Source organism: Entelurus aequoreus, linkage group LG10 (genome assembly GCF_033978785.1).
Source record: "Entelurus aequoreus isolate RoL-2023_Sb linkage group LG10, RoL_Eaeq_v1.1, whole genome shotgun sequence".
NCBI classification, from domain to species: Eukaryota; Metazoa; Chordata; class Actinopteri; order Syngnathiformes; family Syngnathidae; genus Entelurus; species Entelurus aequoreus.
This window is the reverse complement of record NC_084740.1, coordinates 19,967,816-19,993,924: the sequence shown is the minus strand read 5'-3', so window position 1 is coordinate 19,993,924 and position 26,109 is coordinate 19,967,816. Positions and strand designations below refer to the sequence as shown.

General features: G+C 39.8%; 1 protein-coding gene across 5 annotated transcripts in view; it reads left to right on the top strand.

Annotated features, from left to right (window-relative positions):
• The window catches only part of cux1b (cut-like homeobox 1b), a 214,341-nt gene that overhangs the window by 162,729 nt on the left and 25,503 nt on the right, over positions 1-26,109 (top strand). For 2 of the 5 annotated variants that reach the window (XM_062060263.1, XM_062060262.1), the window contains exons 9-21: positions 4,809-4,857; positions 12,762-12,866; positions 16,738-16,926; positions 17,017-17,075; positions 17,278-17,320; positions 17,456-17,552; positions 18,586-19,383; positions 20,053-20,136; positions 20,512-20,613; positions 21,780-22,321; positions 22,412-22,553; positions 23,121-23,408; positions 23,494-23,682. In XM_062060263.1, coding sequence (XP_061916247.1) covers positions 4,809-4,857; positions 12,762-12,866; positions 16,738-16,926; positions 17,017-17,075; positions 17,278-17,320; positions 17,456-17,552; positions 18,586-19,383; positions 20,053-20,136; positions 20,512-20,613; positions 21,780-22,321; positions 22,412-22,553; positions 23,121-23,408; positions 23,494-23,682 — 2,687 coding nt within the window. The remainder of the gene's footprint in view (positions 1-4,808; positions 4,858-12,761; positions 12,867-16,737; positions 16,927-17,016; positions 17,076-17,277; positions 17,321-17,455; positions 17,553-18,585; positions 19,384-20,052; positions 20,137-20,511; positions 20,614-21,779; positions 22,322-22,411; positions 22,554-23,120; positions 23,409-23,493; positions 23,683-26,109) is intronic. The other 3 variants (XM_062060266.1, XM_062060264.1, XM_062060265.1) reach the window with 2 other exon arrangements.

The following is a 26,109-nucleotide window of genomic DNA, read 5'->3' as shown; positions in this document are numbered from 1 at the left end:
GCAAAAAAATGCGTAAAGCAATTGCATATGTTTCTCCTCAACCCAGAAAAGAGAAAAATATGAGAAGTGAAGGTTCGCAGGGAAGGCTGGAGAGGTAAGCAAGCACGTGGGAAAAGTAGTATATCTCACTCTGTTACAGTGAATTAATACAATTTGCCTGACAAAACTTTGTTTCAAAATTGCACCTTTTCTGCATGTGTCACCAATGATCCAAAATAAACTAATACATATTGCAGCATTAGTTCAGTATTCAAGTTAATATGCGACCCCAAAAGGGACAAGCGGTAGAAAATGGATGGATGGATGGATGATGAGAATGAAATCAGGAAGCCATGACTTGCCACAGTAAAACTTATTACAAATATTTTACAAAGTAAAAGCACAGGCATATAGTGTGGGGTGATTACAAACAATACATTGTAAGCAGACACCACAGTTGAAATACATACACTACCGTTCAAAAGTTTGGGGTCACCCAAACAATTTTGTGGAATAGCCTTCATTTCTAAGAACAAGAATAGACTGTCGAGTTTCAGATGAAAGTTCTCTTTTTCTGGCCATTTTGAGCGTTTAATTGACCCCATAAATGTGATGCTCCAGAAACTCAATCTGCTCAAAGGAAGGTCAGTTTTGTAGCTTCTGTAACAAGCTAAACTGTTTTCAGATGTGTGAACATGATTGCACAAGGGTTTTCTAATAATCAATTAGCCTTCAGAGCCAATGAGCAAACACATTGTACCATTAGAACACTGGAGTGATAGTTGCTGGAAATGGGCCTCTATACACCTATGTAGATATTGCACCAAAAACCAGACATTTGCAGCTAGAATAGTCATTTACCACATTAGCAATGTATAGAGTGTATTTCTTTAAAGTTAAGACTAGTTTAAAGTTATCTTCATTGAAAAGTACAGTGCTTTTCCTTCAAAAATAAGGACATTTCAATGTGACCCCAAACTTTTGAACGGTAGTGTAAGTTATCATTTCTCCATAATTGTTGATCCAAAGCAAATGAGGATTTTGGCAAAATGAGGGTAATACGTTTATTTTTTGGTCAATGTGTATTTTCTGACGTACATTTCGCCGGCGGTAACGCGTTACAGCGCTGCTGGTCACTAACACTGCATGAGTGCATCGAATACGGCAACAAAAATACCCCCAAATTATCCTTTTTTTTTATTGTAAGTTTATGAGTTGGAGTATATTTAGACGTATAATTTTGGTTTATTTTGTGAGGAAAACAAACGTCAGAACAACTTAATTGCACCAAACAAGGCACCTGTTGTCTTATACTTTCTCAATACATGACTGATGTTTGGATACAAGTTTATTAACACAAAAAGTGGATTGTTACAGTCATGCTTTGATTTTAAAAGATGTTTGGTAATGTAATTTGTGAAATGTTTCTATCTGAATAAATGCTTAAAAATTCTGTACAATACAAGTTAATGGTCTTCATACACTATATTGCCAAAAGTATTTGGCCACCTGCCTTGACTCACATATGAACTTGAAGTGCCATCCCATTCCTAACCCATAGGGTTCAATATGACCTTTTGCAGCTATTACAGCTTCAACTCTTCTGGGAAGGCTGTCCACAAGGCTGTGGAGTGTGTTTATAGCCATTTTCCACCATTCTTCCAAAAGCGCATTGGTGAGGTCACACACTGATGTTGGTGGACAAGTCCTGGCTCTCAGTCTCCGTTCTAATTCATCCCAAAGGTGTTCTAACGAGTTCAGGTCAGGACTCTGTGCAGGCCAGTCAAGTTCATCCACACCCGGCTCTGTCATCCATGTCTTTATGGACCTTGCTTTGTGCACTGGTGCACAGTCATGTTGGAAGACGCTGGAAATCACTGAGCTCCTGAGAATGGCCCATTCTTTTAGAAATGTTTGTAGAAACAGTCTCTATGCCTAAGTGTTTAATTTTATACACCTGTGGCCAGGCCAAGTGATTAGGACACCTGATTCTGATCATTTGAATGGGTGGCCAAATACTTAGAATATAGTGTATCTCTCTGCATGACAATGTTTGAAACTTCACTTGTAATAAAATTTTATTTTCAGCCCGCTAAACATTCCTTAACTGAGGACTATCAAGCAGAACATTTCATAAAAGAATATGCACTTAATTTCAATCTGCAAAAACATCCTTCTCCTATTGTTCAATTTATGTACTAGCATTTATTTAGATATAAATATGACATGACGTTACAAAAGCTATTTGACAAAGCATGATCCTATTGGAAGACATTTTTTCGTTTTGTTATGTAGTTACATGGAGGTTAATTTGTGTCTTTATTACAAAAGCTTTTTTTGACACTGAATTTTTGACATCTTTAATAATCAAGCACTACAAAGATGCAACGAACGCAAAGGGTAAAAAAAACATATCCAACATAATATCACTGTTCTGCAGAACTTTGCTGTAGAACTCTGCCTTCGTCTGACACTCACTATGCCGTAGACAAGCCCCGCCCACTTTGTTCGTGCCTCATATGCATGAAGCAGAGCTTTGTATTTCACTCAAGAGTGCAGACTCTAACCATTGGAATCATTTCTATAGTTTGAAAATATCCAGGGGGCCGCGTTGAAATGTTAGTTATGTTGTATTATGCCAAGGTGGCCCAGTTAACCGTGTCACGTGACTTCAAATTTGACACCTCATTGACTGCTTCTGAGACAGGATCGATTGTTTCAGTCTTAATTTACCAGAAGTGAGTCTTGCATTTTGAAGCAGCACATTTTTCGATACTGAAGTTTTCGACAGGGAATTTTTTATTACAATGATTTTTTATACACTGAACTTTTACACTGAATTTGTATTTCAATTAAATTGTCAGCATAATTTGATGTAAAAAAAAATAGTCAGTTCACAAAATTCAAACGCAAAAAATGTATTTACATAAATTCAGTGTTAAAAAAAACAAAACTTTTGTAATAAAAACACAAATTAACCTCCATAAATTACACCAGATATGACGCATAGCGCTGATATTGTGTAGCCCAAAGTGTGTGATTGGTTTGAGAATGTGTCTTGACGGCGTAAAAGTGTCCGATAAAAAATGACTTTGGACTTCCTGCCCACCGTCTTTTTTTTCTGCTGAGATTTTATGCCATCTTACTAAAACAATTATACCTTTGAATGCCCGTTCGGCTAACCCTAACCCTTCACATTAGTGTTGCCAATCAACCTGCATTTTAAAATTTATGTTTGTGTTCAGTTACATTAAGTGTGTTTATCCTAAACATTCTTGACACTTCATTTTACACAGTATGTCAGTGTGTGTGATTATTAATATTTTAACCTTTGTAGTCACCTGTCCCTCCAACCACAACAACTATAATTATATACAACATACACAGTGCAGGCCAAAAGTTTGAACACACCTTCTCATTCAATGTGTTTTCTTTATTTTCATGACTATTTACATTGTAGATTGTCACATCAAAACTATGAATGAACACATGTGGAGTTATGTACTTAACAAAAAAAGGTGGAATAACTGCAAACCTGTTTTATATTTTAGTTTTTTCAAAATAGCCACTCTTTGCTCTGATTACTGCTTTTTGCACACTCTTGGCATTCTCTCCATGAGCTTCAAGCACACCTGAAGGGAAAACCATTTCAGGTGACTACCTTTTGAAGCTCATGGAGAGAATGCCAAGAGTGTGCAAAGCAGTAATCAGAACAAAGGGTGGCTATTTTGAAGAAACTATAATATAAAACATGTTATTTCACCTTTTTTTGTTAAGTACATAACTCCACATGTGTTCATTCATAGTTTTGATGTGACAATCTACAATGTAAATAGTCATGAAAATAAAGATTGAATGAGAAGGTGTGTCCAAACGTTTGGCCTGTACTGTATGATTTAGGATATTTCTTTAAAATTCTAGTTTCTTCAAAATAGCCACCCTTTGCCCTGATTACTGCTTTGCACACTCTTGGCATTCTCTCCATGAGCTTCAAGAGGTAGTCACCTCAAATGGTTTTCACTTCACAGGTGTCATAGTTTTGATGCCTTCAGTGACAATCTGCAATGTAAATAGTCATGAAAACACATTGAAATGAGAAGGTGTGTCCAAACTTTTGGCCTGTACTGTATAACTAGGGTTTCTGTGCTTCATCTTTACTTCAGGTTTGTGGTCCTTGACCGGGAAAACGTTGAAGACCCCCTGTTTAGAGTAATCTGTGTGCAGCTTGTATAGCAGTGTAGTTCCCCTCTACACACAGTTAGAGGGGTTTGCTCACTTTTGTCCGATATCGTATGTGACTGGCGCATCATAAGTCATGTCAATCACGAGCCATTTGGGCTGAAAGTGGAATAAAGAGGCAGCATTACAGGACACACTCCTGCTGTCTGACCTCTCGCAAGTGAGAGGTGAACCGCGGCCTCCATCCAGACCATTAACCAGACACAATCACACAGCTTCATAGCAGATTAGTCTGCTGTATTAGGATTTAGAGTTCTATTAATATAATCCCTCTGTTTTAGGGGGCTTACAAGTGTGCGTAGAAGCGCACACTTAACTACATGTGTGCACGCACACATACAAGCTGTTTGGGTTGCAGGGTTCACAATCAATGGATTAAGGTGAAATTTAGACGCTAGCTTAATGGACACGGCACGAGCATTGTCAAAATGTCAGTTGACTCACACGTTATTGAGTGCGCCGTCTGCTTTTCTTACCGGGAATATGTGTGTTGTGTATCGCACCATTGAACAGGTTTGTAGTAACACAAATATGTGTGTTGTGTATTGCACCATTGAACAAGTTTGTAGTAACACAAATGTCTTCCTCAGGGCCGACGAGATCGAGATGGTGATGACAGACCTTGAAAGAGCCAATCAGGTGAACATACGCCCCCAAACTGAGATTTTTGTTTCTGGGACGGCGTGACGCGGTTGGGAGAGTGAGGGTTCCCGGTTCGATCCCCACCTTCTACCAACCTAGTCACGTCTAGGGATGACGTTCGTTAAGAAATTATCGATGTCAATGCCATTATCGAATCCTCTTATCGAACCGATTTCTTATCGATTCTCTTATCGAATCCAGATAGGTTGTTGTATATGGGAAAAAAAACACAATACTTGGTTTGACAAAAGCTCACTTTTATTTTTTTAAGAAAAAAATAAAATAAAATGGAGCAAACACTGCCTTGGTCACTCTGGCTACACTGCAAAAAGTCTGTGTTCAAAAACAAGAATAAAAAAATTAGGGGTATTTTATTTGAACTAAGCAAAATTATCTGCCAATAGAACAAGAAAATTTGGCTTGTCAAGACTTTCCAAAACAAGTCAAATTAGCTAACCTCAATGAACCCAAAAATACCTTAAAATAAGTATATTGTCACAAATAACAAGTGTACTACTATATGAGTACGTATTTTCTCTTGTTTCATTGGAAAATAAAACCGCAAAGTCCATTTGGCTGTCATCTGTTTTAATTATGAGATACAATTGTGTCAGTCATGATTTTTTTTTTCATGCTTGAAATAAAAAATTATTACTTTAAAAAAGTAGTTTTATACTTGTGAGTGTTAATGACACAGCTTTGCAACAGTTGATATTCTAGTTTCAAGCATGTTTTAACTAAATATAGGTCATAAAATCTCAGCAACAAGCTGTAATATCTTACTGAGATCATTTAGGACCAAAACACTTAAAACAAGTAAAACACTCTAACATAAAATCTGCTTAGTGAGAAGAATTATCTTATCAGACAGAAAATAAGCAAATATCACCATTATTTGAGATATTTAATCTAACTTAGATTTCAGTTTTTGCAGTGTGTCATGAATGTCATCATCTGAAATAGGATAACGTTAACATTATCTTCATTCACATCTTGCAGGCACTAGTTTATTGGACAGACCTGCAAACTCTGGAGTGGTGTAGGCTACAAGATACCGTTAACGTTATTAGACACATACAAAAAGGCTAACGTTAATGTTACCGTTAGCCACTGACTATGATTAGGTAACGTTAGTCTAGCTCAGTGGTTCTCAACCTTGTTGGAGGTACCGAACCTCACCAGTTTCATATGCGCATTCACCGAACCCTTCTTTAGTGAAAAATAACACAAAGTAACACTTTAGTATGGGGAACATATTCTAAGTAACAAAGACTTAATTTAGAGTTATTTGGTTAGGGTTAGGGTTAGAGGGTTAGGGCCAGGGTTAGAGGGTTAGGGTTATAATAAGGCCATGCCGAATAAGGCATTAATAAGTACTTAATAAGGATTATTTAAGAGCCAATATGTTACTAATTTGCATGTTAATAAGCAACTAATTAATGGTGAATATGTTCCCCATACTAAAGTGTTACCATGTTTTTTTTACTGGTGCACAAAATGAACCGTGCATGAACATCACCTTGTTCAAAGAACAAAACCAACACAGTGCATAAACTCACAACAAATTACACACCTGCAAATCAGTCTGACTTCTGCTGTTGTAGTATCCGTAATACGCCGATAGGGAGAAGTTTTATTTACACTATGAGTCGGGTGTGTTTTGACCTCCGCTGAACCCCTGAGCCCGACTCACCGAACCCCTAGGGTTCGATCGAACCCAGGTTAAGAACCACTGGTCAAGCTACCATTACTGCAGTCCTGGTTGACATAAGAGGTAACGTTATTTTAGCCTAAAGGCTACAAGTGAGCAGATATGGAAATGAACCGGCAACAGTTAACGTTAGTTACTCACCGGCACTATCACTGGGACTGCAGGTTGAAGCAGAGGAAGACGGGCGTGCTTCGTCATCTCTGTCGCTGCTTCTCTAACCTTCAGGTTATGTACGGCCTGAAAATGTTTCAACATGTTTGTTGTACTGCTCCCCTTACAGGAAAACAAAGCCTGGCAATAATTGCAGATAGCTGTTACCTCGTCAAATTTCTTAGTAAAGTGAAGCCTTGGACCGTTTTTTCTGGTCCATTGTTGCTGCTTCTGTATCTTCCGCCGAATGACTGAGCTAAGTCATTTCCTGTGACACTGGATTTGTTCCCAGGGATTCGAATAAAGAACCAAATCTTTTTCTTTACTATAGTGGTTTCGATAACGGGAACCGTTTCTCAAATGGGGATTAGAATCCATGGAATCTGTTCTTTTGTTATCGAACAATCGGGAGAACCGGTTTTCAAACATCATCCCTAGTCACGTCCGTCGTGTCCTTGAGCAAGACACTTCACCCTTGCTCCTGATGGGTGGTGGTTAGCGCCTTGCATGGCAGCTCCCGCCATCAGTGTGTGAATGTGTGTGTGAATGGGTGAATGTGGAAATAGTGTCTTTGAGTACCTTGAAGGTAGAAAAGCGCTATACAAGTATAAACCATTTACCATTTACCATTCTGTAAAAATAGATACAAGAAACTCCAGAAAAATGTTACATTTTAAAGTGTATTGTTTGAATATCTTTAAAATAACTATTTAATGGCTTAAAATGATGCTAGTATTTTCTTAATCCTAATTGGTCACCTGCATCCAATGCCAATTCAAACATCGTAACAGTTTTCTTCGGTCTGTTCCTGCTGTGTTTTATTTTCACGATTCATTGGCACGTTTTAAAGTGCTCAAAAAATCCGCACAGAACCAACGAACATGTCTCATATTGAGCTACAGAATATTTACTGCATTGCATTTGTGAAGCGCTTTGTTTGTTTTTAATTTATTACACACCCACTAACCCCATCTATCGGAAACAGGCCCCTTAGCGCGCCCTCTGCCCCTGCGCTGTAAATATTCCTGTGGTATCTGTTAATGTCATTGTTGGTAACTTTCATTATTAGCCCAAGAGTATGATTTGTGGCTAAAGGGTTAGCATAGGCATGTAATGTTAATATTAGCCTAAAGGTTAGCACTCCGACGATAATGCCACACACACACACACACACACACACACACACGCACACACACACGCACTATTCACACTTCTGATTTGAGGTTTACAGAGGATGACAACATGGCCTCCAGCTCAGCCACAGACTTTTTATACGCTTCTATAAGGAGAAAATGGAAAACAGTGTTTTGTTTTTTTGCGAGCAGGCAGCCTGGCTCCCACTCCGTCAATAGCGGTTCCCAATGTGGTTGCAATTAGAAACGCCATGGAATCTACTGCCTGTAACTTCTAATGACGGCCTTGTTTACTTGTGTTACTGATGACTCCCGACTGGAGCATGGCAGTTTTGCTCCTAAAAACCGGCAGCGAGTGCCATCCCAATTTTCCGTACCGATGGAATATTTCACTTTTTTTACTTAATGAAAAACCTCCCTTCCTCACACTGCAAAAAGTCAGTGTTCAAAAACAAAAATTACAAAAATTAGGGGTATTTTATTTGAACTAAGCAAAATTATCTGCCATTAGAACAAGAAAATTCAGCTTGTCAAGACTTTCCAAAACGAGTAAAATTAGCTAACCTCAATGAACCCAAAAATACCTTAAAATAAGTATATTCTCACTAATAACAAGTGCACTTTTCTTGGTGGGAAAAAAATTAGACCTTTTTGCTCAATATGTTGAAAAATATTCTTAAATTAAGTAAATGCTAGTGCCATTATCTTGACATAATGATATGCGCTCGGCATCATGATTTTTTTTTTTTCATGCTTGAAGTAAGAAATTATTACTTTAAAAAAGTAGTTTTATACTTGTGAGTGTTGATGACACAGCTTTGCATCAGTTGATATTCTAGTTTCAAGCATGTTTTACTCAATATAAGTCATCAAATCTCAGCAACAAGCTGTATAATAAATGATAAATGGGTTATACTTGTATAGCGCTTTTCTACCTTCAAGGTACTCAAAGCACTTTGACAGTATTTCCACATTCACCCATTCACACACACATTCACACACTGATGGAGGGAGCTGCCATGCAAGGCGTTACCAACACCCATCAGGAGCGAGGGTGAAGTGTCTTGCCCAAGGACACAACGGACGTGACTAGGATGGTAGAAGGTGGGGATTGAACCCCAGTAACCAGCAACCCTCCGATTGCTGACACAGCCACTCTACCAACTTCGCCACGCCGTCCCCTGTAATATCTTACTGAGATCATTTAGGACCAAAACCCTTAAAACAAGTAAAACACTCTAACATAAAATCTGATTAGTGAGAAGAATTATCTTATCAGACAGAAAATAAGCAAATATCACCCTTATTTGAGATATTTAATCCAACTTAGATTTCAGTTTTTGCAGTGTATATATATAATAATAATAATAATAATAACTGGGATTTATATAGCGCTTTTCTAAGTACCCAAAGTCGCTTTACATGTTAAAAACCCATCATTCATTCACACCTAGTGGTGGTAAGCTACTTTCGTAGCCACAGCTACCCTGGGGTAGACTGACGGAAGCGTGGCTGCCAATTTGCGCCTACGGCCCCTCCGACCACCACCTATCATTCATTCAACATTCATTCACCGGTGTGAGCGGCACCAGGGGCAAGGGTGAAGTGTCCTGCCCAATATATACAGTATATATATATTACATATATTACATATATATATATATATATATTGCATAAATATATATATATATATATATATATATATATATATATATATATATATATATATATATATATATATATATATATATATATATATATATATATATACAAATTAGGGCTGCAACTAACGATTAATTTGATAATCGATTAATCTGTCGATTATTACTTCGATTAATAATCGGATAAAAGAGACAAACTACATTTCTATCCTTTCCAGTATTTTATTGAAAAAAAACAGCATACTGGCACCATGTTGTGGACATTGGGGGTGCAGCATACACCAATAATAACACAGAAATGCATGGCAGCTCCCGCCATCAGTGTGTGAATGTGTGTGTGAATGGGTGAATGTGGAAATACTGTCAAAGCGCTTTGAGTACTTTGAAGGTAGAAAAGCGCTATACAAGTATAACCCATTTATCATTATTATAAATGTAACTCATCAGAACTGAATCAGATATTGTACACGTTTCTGTTGTGAATAATAAAGGATTCATTTTAGGCTGCCTCTGAATAATAGCATGAAATATTCGAGCACCTTCATAACGTTTAGTTATACTAACTAAAGCGTCACTCAAATCTAAATAGAGTTATATAGCTTTATCGGCCGGGCTACATTGATCCATTATGAAACCAACCTGAGATATTTCTGTCCGTTACGTTTATTTCGAAATTGGTAACCGTGCGTTTTCTCTCTCAAAATGGAGTCAAATGTGCCGGAGACACATTATCAGCCCCGCGTTGCAACAAAGGCATAACTAACATTACTCACAAAAAAGCTGAACTCATGAATGCCTGTTGCCACTATGGACTTACAATGTTACGTACTGTGAGTTGTTCTCTTCATCCATGGCTCCAACATGTTTCTTCTTCAGGTGCTCCTGAAGCAATGTTGTACTTCCGTGCCATTTTGCAGGAAACGGTCTTCTTTGAAGTCTTTAAAGTGAAGTGTTCCCACACTTTTGATGACTTAGGTCGTACACTTTTCTCCATTGAAGCAATAACCTCAAGATGTTTCTCCCCTAATCTATCGGTAGTGTTTTCCTGCGCCATTTTTCGAATGTTTCCAGCAAAGGAGACGCCGTCGTCACTTGAGCTGCACATGACACATCATTGGCTAGCTTACGCCACCTCATGAGACGTAGCCTCACCGCCGCCCTGGCGCTGTTTTGTACAGTTTTTGTACTTATTTTGATTATTGTTTCTCAGCTGTTTGTAAATGTTGCAGTTTATAAATAAAGGTTTATAAAACAAAAAATAACCACAAAAAAAAAGACTCTGCGCATGCGCATAGCATAGTTCCAACGAATCGATGACTAAATTAATCGCCAACTATTTTGGTAATCGATTTAATCGATTAGTTGTTGCAGCCCTAATACATATATATATATATATTAGGGCTGCGAATCTTTGGGTGTCCCACGATTCGATTCAATATCGATTCTTGGGTCACGATTCGATTATAAATCAATTTTTCCGATTCAACGCGATTCTCGATTCAAAAACGATATTTTCCCAATTTAAAACGATTCTCTATTCATCCAATACATAGGATTTCAGCAGGATCTACCCCAGTCTGCTGACATGCAAGCAGAGTAGTAGATTTTTGTAAAAAGCTTTTATAATTGTAAAGGACAATGTTTTATCAACTGATTGCAATAATGTAAATTAGTTTTAACTATTAAATGAACCAAAAATGTGACTTATTTTATCTTTGTGAAAATATTGGACACAGTGTGTTGTCAAGCTTATGAGATGTGATGCAAGTGTAAGCCACTGTGACACTATTGTTCTTTCTTTTTTTTTTTTTAATAAATGTCTAATGATAATGTCAATGAGGGATTTTTAATCACTGCTATGTTGAAATTGCAACTTATATTGATACTGTTGTTGATAATATTCATTTTTGTTTCACTACTTTTGGTTTGTTCTGTGTCGTGTTTGTGTCTCCTCTCAATTGCTCTGTTTATTGCAGTTCTGAGTGTTGCTGGGTCGGGTTTGGTTTTGGAATTGGATTGCATTGTTATGGTATTGCTGTGTATTGTTTTGTTGGATTGACTAATTAAAAAAGAAAAAAAAATCGTTTTTAAGAAAAATGAGAATCGATACTGAATCGCACAACGTGAGAATCGCGATATGAATTCGAATGGATTTTTTCCCACACCCCTAAAATATATATATATATATATATATATATATATATATATATATATATATATATATATATATATATATATATATATATATATATATATATATATATATATATGCAAAAAGTCAGTGTTCAAAAACAAGAAGAAAAAAATACAAAAATGAGGGGTATTTTATTTGAACTAAGCAAAATTATCTGCCAATAGAACAAGAAAATTTGGCTTGTGAAGACTTTCCAAAACCTCAATGAACCTAAATATACCTTGAAATAAGTATATTCTCACTAATAACAACTGTACTACTATATGAGTACGTATTTTCTATTGTTTCATTGAAAATAAAACCGCAAAGTCCATTTAGCTGTCATCTGTTTTAATATAAGACACAATTGTGTCAAAGTCATGATTTTTTTGTTCATGCTTGAATTAAGAAATTATTACTTTAACAGTTGATATTCTAGTTTCAAGCATGTATTACTCAATATAGGTCATAAAATCTCAGCAACAAGCTGTAATATCTTACTGAAATCATTTAGGACCTTAACACTTAAAACAAGTAAAACACTCTAACATAAAATCTGCTTAGTGAGAATAATTATCTTATCAGACAGAAAATAAGCAAATATCACCCTTATTTGAGATATTTAATCTTAGTTAGATTTCAGTTTTTGCAGTGCAGGTTTGAATGCTGGAAAGAGTTGGACTTAGGAGTTGCCATATAGACTGAAAGATGATGGAAAACTAGAATTTTGGAGCATTTGAATTTTCTCTGAGGTGGAAAAAAAAAGTGTTAATAAATAGTTGTGAACAACATTAGCTCCACAGAACAGCATGAAATGGTTGCCCCAAGACAGATTTTTATGAGGCTATAAATTAGTGCCATGCAATGTCATCATCTCGCTCTCTCAGTCCACACGTGTTGAAGTTTTCTTCCTGCAGGAAAACTGAAAGGGGTTTGAAAAAGTGTGTACACAAAACAGAACCCAACACATTCATTCAGATTGGAGCTGCATAAACATGAGATTAATCGTGGTTGACTGTAAGGATCACCGCTCCTTTTTTCATTTTTTTGAGCCTTTGTCCCTGTCCTTGCAGCGAGCTGAAGCAGCGCAAAGAGAAGCTGAGTCACTGCGGGAGCAGCTGTCCTTGAGTAACCAATCCCAGCGAGCCGCCAGCCCGACCAAGGCCGACCCCGACACGGTAACGCGTTCCGCCGCCTCACTTGATTTATCGCGCGGCTGACAAAGAGGTATTGACGGGCTAAAGATCAGCTCGCCCTTTTATTTCAGAGGTGATCATCTGATCACTGCGGCCCTTAATTGATCACTCTTGTCATCGGTCTTCAAGGTCGTTAGGAGCGTTTCAGGAGTTGCTGCCTCATGATTGCTCCTGAGAATAGTGTCTGAGAGCTGCTCGCATTCTTCTATTTGCAGAAACACTGCAAAAAGTCAGTGTTCAAAAACAAGAATAAAAAATACAAAAATGTACCTATTATTACCTATTGGTACCAGCTTTTGTGTATTTGGGATACACAAAAGCTGGTACCAATAGGTAAGAAAAATTGGTTTTGCATAATAGGTCCCCTTTAAGTAACATTATCCCACAATATTTTGGTACCGGTACCAAAATGTATTTCGATACTTTGATACTTTTCTAAATAAAGGGGACCACGAAAAAATTATTTCTCCAAGTGTGATGTCACACACTAAAAAATGCTGGGTTATTTTGCTAACCCAATTTATGAGTTGCAAGTGTTGGGTTACATTTTAAAATGTTATTTTTATGAAGAGCAATCCATAATTGGGGTTATAAGGGTATTATTTTAACTCAATTTCTGGGTTTTCAAAACTATGGACCAGTTTTGGGTTGTTTTTTAACGAGTTACGCTTTTTTGGTAAGAGGCTTTTTTTATTAAAAAGGTACTTTTTTCTTGAAGGGAATTTGATTAAGGATTAATCTCATTAACATTTACAATCACATATCTTATGTACATGAATATATTGAGCATGAACTACGATGACCATACACGGCAATTCTTGTAAAAAAAATGTCACTCATATCTTGCTTTTGAGTATATTTTAATGGAATAAAAATAATTTTGATCAGTAGTTGGGAAGGAGTAAGACAAACTGGCAGTAAAATTGATCATTTTTAACCAACTATTGGGTCAAGGAGCGCTAAATTGCGCAACCCAATTGTTGGGTTTGGAATTACCCAACATTGTAGTGAGCATAACTCAGCTTTTGTGTTAAATAAATAATAATAATAATAATAATGATGCATTTTATTTGGTATAGCGCTTTTCAGAGTACTCACAGACGCTTTACAGGATAAAAAAATTTAAAATATAAAACAGTTCAAAGTAATAATATAAAATACAGGAAATATAAAAGCAGTACATTGTAAAATACATAATAATACTGGACATTTACGAGACAGGACATAAATAAATTCAACCCAATAGTTGGGTTATGAATCAACCAACATTGAGTTAGCGTAACAAAACTTTTGTGTTAAATAATTCAACCCAATAGTTTGGTTGGGAATAACCCAACATTAAGTTATCATAACTCAACTTTTTGGTTAAATAATTCAACGCAAAAGTTGGGTTGAAAAAATTAACCCAAAATGTTGAGTTAAAATAACTCAAATAAGGGGTTCGTCCTTTTCAGGACCAGCTGTCGGGTTAAAATTGGGTTAATTTTTAACCCAACATTTTTTAGTGTGCATGAGCAACAAAGGTATTCAAATATGGCATCGTTTGATTTTACGTGCATTCATACCGAACTAATTTAGTCGGTGCCTATAAGAGTACTGAATTAGTTATTGTCATGTACAGTATCGCACAAAAGTTGCCATTTTAATGCATCTTCTCAAGGGACAATCCAATAGAAATTACAGTCAGTCCTGGTAATGGTATCATCATGTTGTCTGCGTTAGGAAAATCCATTGAGGAAATCTTGAATTCCAACATGTTTTTGAGGTGGTGAAGCAGAACATAATCCCCCTGGTAATGTGGTCTATATGTCAAATTTCCAACATGGTAGGAACCCAAACACACCTCTAAAAGGTGCCTTTCTAAGAAAACCGAAGATGATTGGGTAGCCAAGTATTTCCTGTCCTGTACCCAGTCGAACAACTGTGGGGCATACTTAAGCAGAGGGAAAGTAGAAGATGGCCAAAGTGTCCACAGTGATGTCATTAATGGAGGAGTGGAAGAGGTTTCCAGTAAACACCTGTGCAGCTCTGCTGAATTCCATGTCCAAGAGAATTAAGACTGTGCTAGATAACAATGGTACCTGGTAGGTGGCTTCGGGGAAACACCCAGGACACGCTGGAAAGACTGTTGTTTCTCAGCTGACTTGGGAACACCTTGAAGGACCTGAAAGAAGTAGCTGTATCTGCCAAGGCTGCTTTCCCCGTCACCCAACCTCTGATAAGCGGACGAAGATGGATAGTTAACAACAATGCTCACACTCTGTGTTGCCATTTAAACAACAATGAGTCCTTTTCAATGGATAGTAAATCTGTACTGACCACTCTTAAGTATATTCAAGTGTCATTTATTCAGTATTGCATATTTGATGATAAACGATAACAATATGTACCCCAAACTAACTTTTCCTTAATAGAAGTACAGTAGAATACATTTTCGATAAAGGGATAAACTGACCTTTGTTTGGCTCGGCGAGTTCATATTGACTTGAGTTGGTTGCGAGAAAAAAATGTTGTCTTGCAACACACAGACTTTATTTATAATAAATTAATAGACTTTATTAGCTGGAAAACCCTGGCAGGAGAAACAATACTTTTTTTTTCAGTTCTGCACACACACGAGCTTTGTCCAAATTTGGGAATGTGTCCTACTTCTCCGTTGAATAGAAGTGTGCATTCAGACCGTCCCACTGTTTCCCAACCATATGCCACTTCCGCCTTCACTCAGCACATATCAAAGATCACACAGGCCCCCAAAATAGCTGTTCAGGGCTATGCGGCTGCCTGTAACTGGTGATCGTGTCCTCTTTGGATTTTAAAAGTTGCCTGGTCAGAGTTTTAGTTAGATTTTTAATTAGTGCTCTCAAATTCAACAAGATAGTTTATTTGGATAAATGCACTTTTACTATGACACAAATGACCTTGGCCTCCCTGGTTTACACTGATTATGTACCAAACAGTTAGACATGTCAGCCAATTATTTATAATTTTTGTAATGTATTTTTAATTATTTCCAGTGATGTTCTGTCCTTCCTGCGCATAATTAATCGCAAAAAAATATTGCATTGATTATGCATTAATGCTAATTAATCACCCAATTATTGTTGAGTGCCCGGTTACCTGAAAAGTCTCTGAAAGTTGTAATACAGACAGTGATCAAGTCAATACACACGCCAGTGCAAAGATGAGTGAGAAGACTACGACTGGTGTGCTCGCTAGCACATTTTACGTTGAAAACACACCCTGCTGGCACTAGATATAATTTTAGAAAATTTGTAGCAAATAAAAGACATTTTGAAAAATGTTAGTTTATGACATTCTGACAGTTGCACTGCATTTTTGCCAAAAAATGTGGGTCTTTTCAAGTTAATTTAAATTAAACAAGCAAGTAATTTACTGTGATTAATCGCATCTCAAAAGTGTGATTAATCTGATTAAAACATATTTAGTCGACAGCACTGTTCTTCAGTACATCTGTCATGTTCAACCCCTGACTGAAAATTAATATATAAATCAAAAATGTCTCCACAATTCACTTATTAGCAATGTAAGCTTTAAGCTTGACAAAAACAGTGCTTCTATTTATATGGTGGTACTTGTTGATATCGACTAAAAAATAATAATTTATTTTGTCTTTTGAGAAGATACATCCAATAAAAAAGATGAAAATATGTTATAAAAGATTTTAGTAAAACTTAAAACTTGTAAAAAACAACAACTGTAGTGCCTGTACATGCGCAATAATAAGAGAGCATTTCTACTTTATGTGCCCTTTTCCCCCCATTTACTAGTTATCTGAATACTTATTATGGCTTGTTTGCTGTCAGATTAAACTACTGTTGTCTTTGGCTCACAGGAACAGGCAGCAGAGGTGGCATCCCACTCAAGTCTGGAGGCGGAGCTCAGGGCCAAAGAAAGGGAAACCGCACAGCTGGTGGAGGACGTCCAGAGACTGCAGGCCAGCCTGACCAAACTCCGAGAGACCACCAGCACCCAGATCACACAGCTGGAGCAGCAGCTTAGCAGCAAGACAGCCGTTCTCAAGGTAGGAGATGTCTCTGGATATTTATTTTGGCATTTTTAACACATTCTGTGTATGTTTAAGGACTTTTCAATGTTCTTTTTTTATCAATAGGAACTGGAGGAGAAGCTTCAGAAGCAAGCGGACTACGAGGAGGTGAAGAAGGAGTTGGGGTAGGTGAAAACACTTTGTTGTGCGTGTGTCAAGTACAGTTCCATTTACTGCATGTGGTTGATGCTAGCGGAGTTCACCAAAAGCATGTCCTCATTTTAGATGAGGATGAGGCTTGCATGTGTGCAGCTCGATTGTTTTCTGTTTTTCACTTTGACCACATATTGTGTCAAATTATTACGTTGGGTTCTTTTCTGTTCTCAGTATTCTGAAGTCAGTGGAGTTTGGAACATCCGACTCCGTGCAGGTAAACGTGTCTCTTGCTACCTCACTACGACCACAGTTAGGACATCAATTAATAAAGGGACAAATATAATTAAAAGCTTTTAAATTGGCTGGGACGAGGTCATTATTTTTCTTAATCTTCCTTTGTCGTCATTAGGATTCATCCAAACCTCTGGAGGTGCTGTTACTGGAGAGGAACCGTAGTCTTCAGTCTGAGAGTGCCGCACTACGCATAGCCAACTCTGAGCTCAGTGGTAAGTTTGAGGTTTTAGGAAGGTCCACCTTTACAGTATTCCTGGAGGAGGCTACAAAGGGGGCTGCAGGTAAGGCTGTGCAGGTGTAGCGTATGGATGCATGAAAGCACATGCATCGTGCATATTTTTCTCTGAGAATACTTGCTACACAAAGGTGCTGTACGGTTTTCCAAGCGTAATGCAATGTCATGGCTGTTGTATTCACCCTGCACACAAAGGGAAGCGCTTGTGACTAAATACACTAGCAGGTCAACCTTAAGAGTAATGCAGTTGCACAACTCCACAATTGAGGACACCACACTCTGCTCCCCCCCTTGCATCAGGACCACCGCAACAGTGTTTATGGGTTTGAAATGTCATAGCTTTAGGCTTGAATAGCTGAGTAGCTCTGAATTGATTAACATTCACAGTAAGGGGAGCCTACTGTCTCGCTCAATCATGTTAAGTCTCAATGGTTATGCATTTGAATAATATTGCTCGCTGCGCCTATCCTCAAGATGGATTCTTGTAGTTAAAAAATTGGGGGGTAAAATAACATGTTTTTATATATTTGCTTGATTCATGTATATTGGAAAGGTTTGGTCTTTACTCTGAGTCAGACCAGACCTGACTTATCCTTTGGTGACATGTATTTCTATTCTGTTCAGCCATAACATTTTGTGCCCCTGGATATGTTAAATGAACTAAAGACTTGTTACTGCAACAGCAGTTGGACAATGAAGTGTTAAGGATCACGCTTCTGCAGGATGGACCAAGACACACTGTTGGTCTGTGGACATTATCTGCCCTATTTGCCTTAATGGCACAGTGTCAATTGTTTTTGTCCTGATTTTTTTCCCTTCCAGGCTGTAACTTACAAGAAAGGTTGAAATCACAAATGCATGGGCGTTTTGTCTGGGGGGGGGTTGGCAAAAAAGGAAAATTCACTAATTTGGAAAAGACTTAAGTTAATTTTGTGTTTCTTCCCTGTTTTTGGAATCCCTTTTTTGTTGACTCCCCCCATAATGCATGGTGTGTTTGACCTTTCTTGTAGGGTCAGCCGGGCGGAAAGGGACAGAAGAGAAGACATCCAAGGAGGAAACCAGCAACCCTTCTTCTTCGCCACCTCCTCCCCCTCCTTCTCTTCCTTCCTCCTTGCAGCCACCCCTATCTCGCGCTCATACAATCGCCCTCAACACTGCCGCCACTACCACCAGCAGCGGGGAAACGCACCCGTTCACTCCAACTGGCATTGGACAGGACTTCTACTCTCCCGTTTTCCCGCTGGTGGGCGGTAAAATGGCTTTGAACTCCTTGATCCAGCGGCAGCTGCTCCAGACCTTCTACTCCAAAGCGTTGCAGGAGTCTTCTGGGATTCCCAGTGGGGCTTTACTGTTCACCCCCTTCACTCCAACCCTCAGCTCCATCCCGACCTCCACCCCCGGCTCCGGCTCTGCTGCCATCCCTCTGGCAGCCAGCAGCCCTCAGCCACCCCCGGCCAGCCCTGACATGGGTCCTGTTAACGGGAGCAGCACCGCCGGCAGCGCCCCCTCGCCGTCACCGAGCCACTCTGACGCCACCACAGGGAGTGTTTTGGACGGGGAGGATATGGACACAGCAGAGATTGCCCGGCAGGTGAAAGAGCAGCTGATCAAGCACAACATTGGGCAGCGTGTGTTTGGCCACTACGTGCTGGGACTCTCCCAGGGTTCAGTCAGCGAGATCCTTGCCAGACCAAAGCCCTGGAACAAACTCACCATCCGGGGGAAGGAGCCCTTCCACAAGATGAGGCAGTTTCTGGCCGATGAGCAGAACATCCTTGCTCTGCGCAGCATCCAGGGACGGCAAAGAGGTGATTTGTGCATCTTGTGGCGTGGGTGTATTACAAGCATGTGTGTGTGTGTGTGCGTGTGTGTGTGTTTGTGAAGAGCCCTGCACAAAACCATTGATCAGCTTGTCGATAAGGAATAGCCTTTATATTTTTATTTTTCTCTCTCAACTCCCGTCCTGCGCCACATCAGTGTGTCCTGAATTAGTTCCTCGACACACACATTCATCCCAGGAGCCTCTCCTAGCTATTGTGGTCAATACAGAAACCTTTCACACATCAATAGCATTGATTGGTGGCAACTAGGAGGAAGGCGGAGGTACTGATAACTGCGGGTAGATTCGATTTAGCCTGGGCCTGCTTTTGTTAACGCATCAGGACATTTCTGGATTGAAGGTGGCCTCAGTGGTACAGGAAATACCACAAAGTCTACCACCTTGTCTTAATGAAAGTGAGGTGGCAGTTAGTAAACAGGCATTTTGTCCCACACTAGTGTTTTAGTAGTTCAATAATGCTGTTGGAGATAGAGCAGCCCCACATGGTGAAGATCAATGTATTTCTCACACTGGACAACGATACTCTCACATTCCATTTACTTGCAGTACATTATAGGGAACCACATAGTGTAGCTGTTATGCCAACAGAAAAAATCCACAAATGCTGTAACATAGTGTGTGGTATTGTTTTTAACAGAGGGCTCAGGCCAGCCCCAGCTTAGCCGAATGTTTCAGGACGTTCCGAAGCGGAGAACCCACTCCAATACAGCTTCACACACAGGTCTGTCCCCTTCACACGCAGATTCTAGCACGTTCTGTCTGTGTGGCATGTTTGTGTAAGGGTGAACTGTATATCCAGTGTGTGTGTGACTAATTGCCGGCCCAAGTAGCATAATTGTGCCTTGATGGCAGCCGCACAGTCGGAATGACCAAGCCAGCATGTGCATCGAGGGACTTTAGTGGTAGTTCTGCAGCGGTGTGGCGTGTAGTATGTTTGCATGCATGGGCTCCAAAGGAAGCTCTTTCATTCTAGTTACCTTTGTGGCGGGAATGATGTTTGAATAAATATTGTTATCTTTACCTCCATACAGTTTGTTTTTGTACTGGGTAATGTGTTCATGTCTCTCTGTTCTCTTGTTTCCCTTTCTCTTTCCAGGGAACATCACTGCTCGTATCCGCACTCCAGATGCCGGTTCAGACGAGGCCATCAAGTCCATTCTGGAGCAGGCCAAAAGAGAGCTCCAGGTGCAGAAAGCCGGTGAGTGTAAATTTGTCGTCTTCCGTCATGTCCGGAGATGTTTTTGAATACTCTCTTCACTGCAAAAAGTCAAGTGTTCAAAAAGAAGAAGAAAAAAAGATGGGGTTTTTTATTTGAACTAAGCAAAATTATCTGCCAATAGAACAAGAACATTTGGCTTGTCAAGACTTTCCAAAACAAGTAAAATTAGCTAACTTCAATGAACCCAAAAATACTTAAAATAAGTATATTCTCACTTAATAACAAGTGCACTTTTCTTGGTAGAAAAAAAAAGAAAGACCTTTTTGCTGAAAAATATTCTTAAGTAAACGCTAGTGCCATTATCTTGACATAATGATATGCGCCCGGCATTACATTTCTTGAAACCAGCAAACTTACACTAAAAACTAGTTTTTTTTTCTTAATGGAAAGGCAACAAGGCAACCGCTTGTTACACTCGGGAACTACTTGCCGCTCAGGCAAATCATATGGTCTAGAAATGCATTTTTCCATCGATAACAAGACATCATCGCGCCAAGTGCACGCTCTTTCAGTCAATTAATGCGCATATACCGGTATACAGCCCGGCCCCCGGCCCAAATTTTTCTAATTGTCATTTTGAGGAATTTATCTGAATGTGCATGAACTATTTCTGTTCAAAATTGTTAGAAATATCACATGTTAAATGTTTAAATATTAACTGTCCGTTTACTGTACTGTGCCAACTGTACTACTATATGAGTACGTATTTGCTATTGTTTCATTGAAAATAAAACAGCAAAGTCCATTTGGCTGTCATCTGTTTTAATTATGAGACACGATTGTGTCAAAGTCATGATTTTTTTTGTCATGCTTGAAATTAGAAATTATTAGTAGTTTTAAACTTGTGAGTGTTGATGACACAGCTTTGCAACACTTGATATTCTAGTTTCAAGCATGTTTTACTCAATTTATTTATAATATAGGTCATAAAATCTCAGCAACAAGCTGTAATATCTTACTGAGATCATTTAGGACCAAAACACTTAAAACAAGTAAAACACTCTAACATAAAATCTGCTTTATATCATTTATCACTTAGTGAGAAGAATTAAAATGTATAAACAAATATCACCCTTTTTTGAGATATTTAATCTTACTAAGATTTCAGTTTTTGCAGTGCTCACATTAGTTTTCTCTTTCACCAGATTTGTCCCACATGCAACCCTCGTACGCAGGCCTCAAAGGAGGAGGTGGAAGCAGCATAGGAGGCGGCAGTGGGTCAGATGAGGCCATTCGCTCCATCCTAGAGCAAGCTCGCAGAGAGATGGAGGCCCAGCAGGCTGCGTTGGAGCCCATCCTCAAAGCCTCATCTTCCTCATCCTCCCTAGGGTCGTTGTCTCAGAGAGACTTCATGAGCTCACCGCTCACTGCTCCCCTCCCCCCTTACAATCCTCTTGCGCTCTCCCTCAAGAAGCCTACCAGCTCCCTGTTGTCCTCCCCGTCCTCCCCGTCCCCGGTGTTGGACTTCAGCTCCAGTGTAAAGAAGGAAGCTCGGTCTTCTCTGGGGATCGACGCGTCAATGGATGGAGCTCTAAGGCAGAGTCGGAGCTCCGAGGGGTCAGCACGCTCAGGAAGCGGTGCTGGAGGAGTGGGTTACTGGAGAGAGCAGTGGTGGAGCAGCATGCACACGGACCACCGCAGGCCCGGAGCAGAAGAAGAGAACCACAACCAAGAGGACTCCAAAGAGGTGAGGGCAGGCTGAACTAAAGTTATTTCCCTTTACCACGTTCTGTTTGCACTACTGCTAATAGTTCCATTCCCCTGGTGCGTGCTGTAGGGAATACTGAGTGACAGTCTGTCTCGAAACAAGCCGTGGAACAAACTGAACCAGAGGAACCGGGAGCCATACCTGCGCATGCAGCCGTGGCTCAATGGAGACCAGGGGCAAAACGCACACATCCAGCAAGCTCAGAACCAAGGTACACAAATCCACATCAGTGTATGCATACAAGCAGGCTCCTGTGGGCTTGATTAGAGTTATTGGCAAGTTGCTATACTGTCCTGCCTGTCAATCACTCCATCTTCCCTCCATCACTCTCGCCCTCACCCGATCCCGCATCCCCCCAAATCCCCAACTCCTCCCACCATCCCCCGTCCTCGGTGCTGTGGCAGTGTCAGCCAGCAAGCTGCTGGTTTGTCATGTCATAGACAAGTTAGTGTTGCGGCGCCAGATGGCAGCCCTGTGTGTGCGTGTCTGTGTTTCTCTCTGGGGGTGTAAACAGCAGCTAATGTACACTGACAGCTCCTCATGACTGCTCTCTTCCAGCCTGCTGAGCTGCACAGCAGCACTACACAGGCAGAGACAGGGAGATGAAGGAAGGAGCAGGAAGCCAAAAAAGTGTCAAACTATAAACTTAAACACCTTTGCTGTTTGTTAAATAGGAATTAGATTTTAATAACTCAAAGCCCGTAGGATATGGGGATATAACTGTTTTTGTGCATGCAATGTCTTATGTGATGTTCTCCTTCCTCTTTTCCACAATCAGAGGGTACTCCCAAGACATCAGCAAGCTGCAGCCCTGCTCCAGAGTCACCTCTCAGTTCAGCTGAAGAGTCTGTCAATGGTCTCGCGGGAGATCTGCTTACATCGCAGTCGTCTGGTCTCAAGCCCACCTCTGAAGATCCTACATGTGGAGACTCTCAGCCCGGCACCCCGCTGCCTATACCGGGCCACTCGGGTCTAAGCATTCAGGAGATGGTCGCAATGTCTCCTGAACTCGATACGTACGCTATTACCAAGAAGGTGAAGGAGGTGCTGACTGACAATAACCTTGGTAAAACATACTGAAAGTACATTCTTGTATTTTGTAGCTTTGCTCCCACTTAAGTAGGCCATTTCTGTCCATTTTTTTTAACCAGGTCAGCGTCTGTTTGGGGAGACTATCCTGGGTCTGACGCAAGGTTCCGTCTCAGACCTGCTGGCCAGACCCAAACCCTGGCACAAGCTCAGCCTGAAGGGTAGGGAGCCATTTGTCCGCATGCAGCTCTGGCTCCAGGACCCGCACAGTGTGGAGAAACTCATGGACATGAAACGACTCGAGAAGAAAGGTGTGTATTGAAGTGCGCGCTGCATATAGACCTGAATGCCTTTAGATTTGAAAGAGTGGAAAGAAAAATCTTGCCATGCGTGTTTGTTTGATAAATACATGCAGATGAAAGCCCTTTGAATTCCACATGGACATCTGCACAGTCAATATCCTTTGTGCAGGACAACCAAGCATGTTGTGCGGATCACAGTCATCTTGGTGTGATGTCAGTAGCAATCAGGACGGCAGACATCACATACTGTATGAGATGTGACAGCTAGGGGACTGCCGCGGGCCTGCTTACTCACACTCATCAGCACGCCTCTTCATCATTGTCATCATCGTAATAATCATCAGTCTATAAACTTCTATTTTTAATCTTTGCTCATCCCCTAGATCAGTGTTTTTCAACCACTGTGCCGCGGCACACTACTGTGCCGTGAGATACAGTCTGGTGTGCCGTGGGAGATGATCTAATTTAACCTATTTGGGGTAAAAAATATTTTTTGCAAACCAGTAATTATAGTCTGCAAATTATATGTTGTTGTTGAGTGTCGGTGCTGTCTAGAGCTCAGCAGCGTAACCGTGTAATATTCTTCCATATCGGTAGGTGGCAGCTGGTAGCTAATTGCTTTGTAGGTGTCGGAAACAGCGGGAGGCAGTGTGCAGGTAAAAAGGTGTCTAATGCTTAAACCAAAAATAGACAAAAGGTGAGTGCCCCTAAGAAAAGGCATTAAAGCTTAGGGAAAGCTATGCAGAACGAAACTAAAAGTGAACTGTCCACAAAGTAAACAAAAACAGAATGCTGGACGACAGCAAAGACGGCGTCCACAATGTACATCCCAACATGTCATGACAATAAACAATGTCCCCACAAAGAAGGATAAAAACATTGAAATATTCTTGATTGCTAAAACAAGGTAGATGTGGGAAATATCGCTCAAAGGAAGACATGAAACTGCTCCAGGAAAATACCAAAAAAAGAGAAAAAGCCACCAAAATAGGAGCGCAAGACAAGAACTAAAACACTACACACAGGAAAACATAAAAAAAAGTCCAAATAAGTCAGGGTGTGATGTGACAGGTGGTGACAGTACACCTACTTTGAGACAAGAGCTATATTGATGCATGCTTGGTTATGCTTTAAAGTCATATCCAACAATTGCGACAATTACTTTTTACTGTCAACTGAGTTTGTTTTTTTAATTATTTCTGCTGGTGGTGTGCCTCCACATTTTTTCAACGCAAAAAATGTGCCTTGGCTCAAAAAAGGTTGAAAAACACTGCCCTAGATCACGCTGGGTTTCTTTCTTGTTCAAAGCCTTCACCATTATAGCTGCCACAGTGACCGCCAATTGATGCTCTCTTCTTGGATGAATAGATGTATTTATTCCACTCGGATCAGTGTCCTTCTAATTGTTGTAAATAATGAACACAAAGGTACACAGCACAAGCGAAAGCATGCATGTTTGGGGGAGTACTATCCTTCAAGCTTCATTGAGGACTATTGACCCCAATGTAACAAACCCCAGTAGCAATGGCCAGTAGTCCTGACCGGGAACAGAGCTCCGAGCAAAGACACAAACCTACTCTACAATAACCATGTTTGACCTCTCACCTTTGTGGTACCAGCCCGTAAGGTACCACCATACAAAGCTTTTTTTCAGTAGTCTAACCTTGCTCTGAGGGGCACCACTAATACAGCATATCTGACAGCAAGTATCGGGGTGGACCAAATGTCAAACTAATGCGACACAGCTACGAACTGTTCATTTTCAGCCGCTGGTGCCCAAAGCAAGCTGTGCTAGAGCAACCTTTCTGAGTGAAATGGCAGGAGGCGTGCATTGTTACTGCTGCTGGGAAGTTCAATAGCACCATCTAGTGTCTGTTAAAGAGAATGTGTGATAGCATAGTGCCTATTTCCAAAAGTCAGAATGGACTATTTGATTTATAATAATCAGGAATGTTCTAAACAGGATTTTATGCTGCCGATTCCGATACCGATTTTTCATGATTTATATCGAGCTATACCAATCACATGTATTAACTACAAATGTTTCAGTATATTCATGGTGAGTGCTATTCAGTTCAGTTTATGTGGAACATGCATAGGATACAATGTAATGCGTCACATATTTCCACTTGTTTCATTACAGCACGTCCGAAAAGGAGTAGGAAGAAGCTGAGCTTATTTAATCCTACCCCTTTTCATACCGTAGCAATTTTATCCCATTTCCTTGTTCTCTGTAACAGAACAGTGAATAAATAAATAATATACCATAGTAAGTAAACAAATATTAAATACATAAATAACCTTTATCTCAAAAAGAGAAAAAAGGTTTCAAGATGTTCATCATAATTATTGTTGTGTGTACTTTGTGAACACTTGTAGTTTGAACAGTCTCTTAAAGTGAATATTATTGGTGCTTTGTTGGATTTCTTTGCTTAA